Source organism: Capsicum annuum, chromosome 5, assembly GCF_002878395.1.
Source record: "Capsicum annuum cultivar UCD-10X-F1 chromosome 5, UCD10Xv1.1, whole genome shotgun sequence".
Lineage (NCBI taxonomy): Eukaryota > Viridiplantae > Streptophyta > Magnoliopsida > Solanales > Solanaceae > Capsicum > Capsicum annuum.
Window position 1 is genome coordinate 848,862 of NC_061115.1, and position 7,387 is coordinate 856,248.

Below are 7,387 nucleotides of genomic sequence, written 5' to 3' on the forward strand. Positions count from 1 at the left end.
GTGGAATATCAAAATTGTAGGGGAGTGCCACCTAACTCAGAAGTAATATACAGATCAGAACTTGCATTGACAGGCAGGTTACATGTTTTTCAGAAATGCACCCATGTGTTTCGAAAGCCACTTGATGTATAATGTTTTGACAAAGCTGTTTCCCAAACTATTTTATTTACATATAAGCTTTATTTTGAATTGCTTTGCGTACCAGTACATCTGTATTGACCCCCCCTCCTCCCTCCAGGTTCTGAGGCTCAGTCGAGGGGTCCAGAAAGGCAGTAGATTCGTCAGATAGAGTTGCAGTGATTAGTTGGTGAGCCTTCTCTATTCCAAAAGGCCCGTTTTCAGATTGTCCCTTATTATTGTTTTGGTCTACTGGGGGCCTTGTCCCAGTTTTCAGACAGTTGTCGGATTTTCCTGTAGTAGAGATTTTGCAGACTGAGTCAGATGTTATTAGATGTAGTTGATTTTCAATTTTCATACTTATGTTGAATTCATAATTGACCATGTTTCCGTAGCAGTTATGTTTCCGCATCTTCTTTATTTATATGAATGTGTGCATGCTTATCAAATAGAGAGGGACGTTCCGGGCCCTCAGGGTTCGGGATGTCCGTCACGGCCAGGCCCTAGTTCGGGTTGTGACACCATCCCCCCCTGCCTTCTTATACACACCACCCTTTCTCTATCTCTTAGTGTGACATGTTATTCCAAAAAAAAATACAGGTCAAATGCACTACACAGCGCTCAAGCTATAAAAAGCCATATAATACATAAGAACTCAAACTCATTTGCTCGGGCTACTACTAAGATCGGAGAGAAACAAATGATACACAAGCCCAATATTTGTTTGTTTGCTTGCTCATTTCTCTCTCTCTCCACATACACTTATTCATGTATAAAAGCGGACAATCCCCTATTTTCAGAATATATCCACCATCTACACCTTTCAAATTGTTTTTTTGAAGTCGTCATTTGCAATATTCTAAGTTTCTATACAACTGCCACTAATGTGTTCCCATTAACCAAGAAAGCCATCCGTTTCTCTATCTCTCTGAAAATCTGCTTCTTTTTAAACTCCAGTCCACTTTTGCTTCCACTTTTAGACTAAGATTATTACACTAATGTCTATACTCATACCCTTGTGTGCAGCTGTGCAGTCTGGTTTCCCCATCTCCTCTACTTCTTAGGAAATCATTATTCTTTTTAGGGTTCTGTAATAGGATCAGTTGATTATAGTTTCTTCCTTCCTCTTACTCTATTCTTTCTATCTTATAATTTGAAAGAAGAATAGAACTAGCTAACGCTTTAGTTGTTCTTGAATTGGTAATTTCTTATTCTCCCACAAAGAAGTTCAACAGACTTAGGATTTTTATATATGTTAGCAGCAAGCTGAGCAAACGTTGAGTCCATAACTTCTTCACGAGCCAATTTTTGGGAGTTAAAGATGACTTCACAACTTAATTGATATGAAAGATCTGCTCCAAAAATTGTGGAATCACCCCTATATCAGACAAGCATAGGTGGCAAGGTTCGCTCTAACCCGAATGCCTTGTAAAACGGTGCCCTTGTTATTGGACAAACAGGATCATAACTTGAAACCGTAAAATTTCAGTTAAAAAGCAACACGTACCAGGAGGTTTGCCTCTATCCCTTGAAAATAGAAGAGCAACAGCAGCTGAACTCGCAGCTTTGTTACTAGAAGGGTTAATTGCAGTTTCACCTCGGTATAAAAATTGAGAACCTCCGTCACCCACTATGACAGTCTCAGTGGAGAAGGCATAATCTACAAACACGAAATGGGGCACTGAAAATATAACTTGTTTCCCTCAGAATCAAATAAAAAGACATATCTGCATCCATAAAAGTATATGTGAACAAATAAAGGTTTTCATATATGAAAATTTATGAAGCTTACTCACCAAACTTTTCAAGGACAGGTCTGATGTCAGTTTCCTCATCCTAGAACAACATTCAAATGAATTTTATTACATTTAATGTAAAAAGAAAGAAGGGCGATCATATAGGCTGATCATATATACTAGAAAAACAAAAACTCCAAGAGTCCCTCAATGTTCATTCCAGCATTTTAATCCGACTCACTATATTGATTAGTCCACGCATTCATTGCGTGAGGATTAATTTTCATCCCCTTCATCCACAATTTACAGAATATTAGGCATCATTGGAATAAACTGCTTTGTCACGGGAGGCAAGAAATAACAAAATGATAGGTTTATGGGACTTTGAACTTACAGAAAATAACAAAATCCCCACTGGTGATGCTGATCCAGAACGAGAGGATGAGCGCTCCTTGACACTGAGCACGAGATCAACAATCATGAGCACTTGATTTCCCTGAATTTTGTTATCCCCAAGTTAGAGTAGCCCATTTTAAATCAAGTTAGCACAAATTATCAAGTAGGAACTTAATAAAATTTGAACCGAATACAAGTTAAAAAGTGGAAGTTCAAATTTCTCTCAATAAGGAAGACATTCAAACTTTTTAAATAAATTAGGGACTGTACTGGAGCAAAGAATTACCCGAGTTTTTGATAATGGGATTAAATCAACTGCCAATCCTGGCAAGAAACCAACAGTTAGTAAAGCACCATGGTTTTCATTACCAAGATCGGCATGAGCCTCATCATCCTCATAATTGTCCCACTGAACCTGGAAAAACATCATTTTTCTTCACTTCAATTCTTGTAAAAGCAGTCACAATGCAATCCCAAAAAGATTCTAGCCTATACCAACTAGATTCACCTCTTCAAACTCATTAGATGTAGCATTTTGCCCAAAAATTCCTTGGGATGTAGAAGTAATCACTGGAATTCGGGAGCCAAATCTACCAGTGATCTGCAGAAATAATTCATATTTTGAGTGGAAATGATGAACACATGGAAAACAAAGTATGATATTTTAATTGAAACAACAAAAAATGGGACTATAACTGTGCTAAAAGTCAGGAAAAATGTTTGTAGGTCATTATTTATACCCTGACACAAACTATATCAGTAACTACGTGACCAGTCGAGCTCTCCTTTTTTCTGATCAAGAACTAATAGATCTCTCCTAAAAGTCTAAAGCCAAAAAACGTTCCCAACAAATCCTACAACTAACTACAACAATTATAGTTAGTTACTTTTCTTTACTGTCTTTTACTACACTTCACTCTATCTTTAGCACATTATCTCATCCTTCTCAGTTCTTCTATTTCATTTTAAACTTCTTCAAAAATATTATATAATTTAATTGGGAAATGGGAAGTGCATTATAGATGCAGTACCAAAAGGTGCTGTCAATTTATGTTGTTCCGACTCTTCAAAAATGTTATTGGATGCGTTCCAGATCCTCCAAAAGTAGCACATTTTTGGAGAGCCTGAGCAACATAGCTGTGTATAACTCTGTTTACACCAAAAATAAAACAAAAGCAAACAATTCATTTTAGTCTTCTGAATAGAACAGTCCAGAAAATCCATGGTGGGATAGTTTGCCGGCATTTCTTTCAACTAGAATTCCTTCGTCTGATTTTCCAGCAATCCAAAAGCTCAGTTGTATGTCCTGCCATGCTCCATTTATACTAATTTGAAATTAAATCCAAGTTCATTCTTGAAGAATTAAATTATTACTTAGAACAAAACTAAGGTCATAAATTATTATGTTATATAATAGAATAATACTCTCTAGTACCAATTTATAGGACACTTTTAACTTGGTGATGTACCAAAAAGTGTGGGAACCATTCTATCAAGGGAAAAGGGTCATATTTGCCCCTCCATTACTGAGAAACGTCTAATATTGCCCTCCATCATATTATCGGTCCATATATGCCCTTACCGTTATATCATCGGTCCATATATGTCCTTAGAGGTTTTGGTACACCGGATTGGATAAGTAGGAATATCTCATGAGCTGGGATATCCCAAGGGACTATTTTACCGCACCCTCCATATGGGATAGTAACCCCACCATGTAAGTACAAACGATGGGATAAAATAGTCTATGTATTAGTTAATACCTCATACCAAACATAGGATAAAGTTAATCTCAAACTTTACTCTGGGATTATTTTCCTTTCCAATGTACCAAACGACCCGTTCAATTTATAATAGTGACTCAAATTTCCCCTTCCACTGTTAACCCCATCCATCGACCAAATTGGCATGCCAATTCACCGTGAAGGAGTTGATGTTCATCTGGAAGAGTAGAGCAAGGAGAAGAAGGCACAAGGCTTGGAGTGTTACTCCTCTTGCATTAATCCTCTTTTCATAAAAAATTCTAGAATTCCTCTCTTTCCAAGTGGTCCACCAAATAGCTACATGGATGGTATTCTATAATAGAATTTGGATACTATACAAATGTTATGGCATGTTTAAGACCACAAGTTCCAAAGTTTTATAAGTTTTATAGCTAGTTCTATAGCCACAAGTTCCAAAAGTCTCTCCATGACTAGTCAAATTAAGGCCTAAGCGATATAAAATTATAAATTGAAACGGAGAGAGTAGGAAAGTCAAATTATATCTTAATCTCCGAGTAAAAAATATGCATGCTGATAAGAAACTGTTTCCTTTCCGATTTAGACAATTTAGCAAACAGATTAGTTGACTCAGTCACGATGTATAGTGCACATAAATGCCAAATTCAGAGAAAAGAGTTCATACCAGCCGGTGAGCTTCGTCCAAGTCAAAAGCAGGGCCGATGGAAGCAATGACAAACTGAGGCCGAATAGGACTAGCTAAAACTTTGTCAGCAACATCATTCACAGCAACCTAAAATTGTATTCCAACTCAATAAATTAATGAAATAAACTAAACAAGATACTGCCTTTGTTCCAAAATAGTTCTCCCATTTGGTTCTCTGAAGTTCAACATACTGATTTTGTTATCAAATTTTAGCTATTTTTTTCACTTCTCTTTACATAACTGTGGTGTTAGAGTCAGCCTGTCTGCACGTCACGTCAACTAATTCCACAGAGTATTCTCCACCTCGCACCAGCACAAGTACTGAATAACTCTGTCACCAAGGCTGGCTTGGACAGAAGGGAAAAAAGCACCTAGTGCACTTCTCATCTTGTGCTTTGATATCTAAACTCAAATTTTTAAACATAAATTACTCCCACTGTCCCAGAAGAAAGCGCAGGGTTTGGAGTACAATGGTCAATTTCTATTACTTATTATGTGTATTTGGACACTCGTTCCCTCACTTGTCTGATATAAGTAAAAATGCAGCTCAATGCACTAAAGCTCCCGCAATGCCCGGGCACAGGGAAGGGACGGACCACAGGGGTCTATTGTACACAACCTTACCCTGCTTTCTGTACGAGGTTATTTTCACGGGTTCATGCATTTCTGCAAGAGGCTGTTTCTTACGGCTTGAACCCGTGACCTCCTGGTCACATGACAACAACTTTACAAGTTACGCCAATGCTTCCCATTGTCTGATATACAAGTAACACTTACATATTCAAAATTACCGTAAAAAGTACTCCAATCATAAATTTTACATATTCAAGTAAACGGAGGGATTATATTGTTGTTGTTGTTGCAGGCAAGCTGACTCGAACACTAGTGTTATCAAAAAATGACAATTTTTTTCTAATTAGGTCTACAAAACCGTTAGCCAATGGAAACAAAAACTACACTAAAGAGAGTATATGCGTAAAAATTTATCGATACCCAGATGGTAAAAATTACGAACCTGAAGAGAAGGGTTAAGGGTGAGAGCAGAAGAGAGTTTCGGAAGAGAAAGGAGGCGACACTGATTGTGACGTACCACAAAACAGCCAGTACATTTTATCTACATTAGTCGAGGTCACACAAACTGACTCAAACAACATAGTTATTATTACAGGAAAAAGAGAGTGACATTTTTTCTAATTATTCGAGGTGTGTGCAAGTGAACTCGAACACCATTGTAAGTTAAAAAAAAAAAAGAGTGACATTTTCTCTAATTAGTCTAGGTGCACATAAACGGACTCGAACACCACGTTTATCAAAACAGAGTAACACTTTCTCTAACTCGTCGAGGGGCACATAAGCTGACTCGAACACCACATTTATCAAAACAAAGTAACACTTTCTCTAACTAGTCGAGGTGCACATAAGCTGACTCCAACACCACGTTTATAAAAAAAGAGTAACACTTTCTCTAATTAGTCGAGATGCACGCAAACTGACTCCAACACCACATTTATCAAAACAAAGTAACACTTTTTCTAATTAGTCGAGACGCACACGGGCTAACTCGAACGCTAGTTTTATCAAAAAAGAGAATGACATTTCCTCTAATCAGTCACACAAACTGAGTTATCAAAATAAAGTAACATTTTTTTTCTAATTAGTCAAGCTACGTGCAAGCTGACTCGAACACCACGATTATCAAAACAGAGCCACATTTTTTTATCTAATTAGTCAAGCTACGTGCAAGCTGACTCGAACACCACAATTATCAAAGCAAAGCCACTTTTTTTTTTCTAATTAGTCGAGCTACGTGCAAGCTGACTCCAACACCAAAGTTTTTTTCTGAAAGAAAAGTGAAGGCCTTTTTTTTAGTTGAGGTGTGTGTTAGCGGACTCGAACACCACAATTATCAAAACAGAGCCACTTTTTTTCCCTAATTAGTCAAGCTACATGCAAGCTAACTCCAACACCATAATTATATTTTTAAGAAAAGTGTCTTCTTTTAGTTGAGTTGCGTGCAAGCTGACTCGAACACCACAATTATCAAAACAGAGCCACTTTTTTTTCTAATTAGTCCAGCTACGTGCAAGCTGACTCCAACACCATAGTTTTTTTTTAAAAAAAGAAAAGTTAATGCTTTATTTTAGTTGAGCTGCGTGCAAGCTGACTCGAACACCACGATTATCAAAACAGAGCCACATTTTTTCTAATTAGGTCTACTAAACGATTAATCAATGCAAACAAAAATTGGAACAAGGAGATTATACGCTAAAAATTTATCGAATTCATCGATACCTGAAGAGAAGGACTAAGCGAAAGAGCGGAACTGAGTTTCGGTAGAGAAAGTAGACGAGTAATAGTAACGTTCCATGAACGGCTAACACAAGCTGCCGCTGCACATTCTACTGCGTGTAACTTTGTGAAGATTTTGTATAAAAGGTCTTCTCCGATCATATCAATCGTCGCCGCCGGTAACGGCGACGTTGACGGTGAAGGTGACGGTAACTGCGGCGACATCGCCGGCGATTTCTGTTTTGGCTGGTCCATTTTACTAAAGTGAATGTTTTGTTTTGTGTGTACTTATATAGTGTTGGGATTTTTGCAAGCTTAGTCCTTTAAGTATTGGTAAATTTAATTCTAGTCTATATAGATTGTACTACTATGGTTTTTGGTCCTCTTGGTATTTAACATGTTCATTTTGATAATCGTGGTGT

At 37.4% G+C, this 7,387-nt stretch overlaps 1 protein-coding gene across 2 annotated transcripts in view; it reads right to left on the bottom strand.

Annotated features, from left to right (window-relative positions):
* The window catches only part of LOC107870043 (F-box/LRR-repeat protein At5g63520), a 23,204-nt gene extending 15,817 nt beyond the window's left edge, over positions 1-7,387 (bottom strand). The window contains exons 1-7 of one of the 2 annotated variants that reach the window (XM_016716436.2): positions 6,969-7,387; positions 4,656-4,763; positions 2,758-2,850; positions 2,536-2,664; positions 2,248-2,349; positions 1,914-1,953; positions 1,625-1,777 (exon numbers count right to left, since the gene is read on the bottom strand). In XM_016716436.2, coding sequence (XP_016571922.2) covers positions 1,625-1,777; positions 1,914-1,953; positions 2,248-2,349; positions 2,536-2,664; positions 2,758-2,850; positions 4,656-4,763; positions 6,969-7,220 — 877 coding nt within the window. In that variant the 5' untranslated portion in view covers positions 7,221-7,387. Of the gene's footprint in view, positions 1-1,624; positions 1,799-1,913; positions 1,954-2,247; positions 2,350-2,535; positions 2,665-2,757; positions 2,851-4,655; positions 4,764-6,968 lie in introns of both variants that reach the window. The other variant, XM_016716435.2, reaches the window with a different exon arrangement.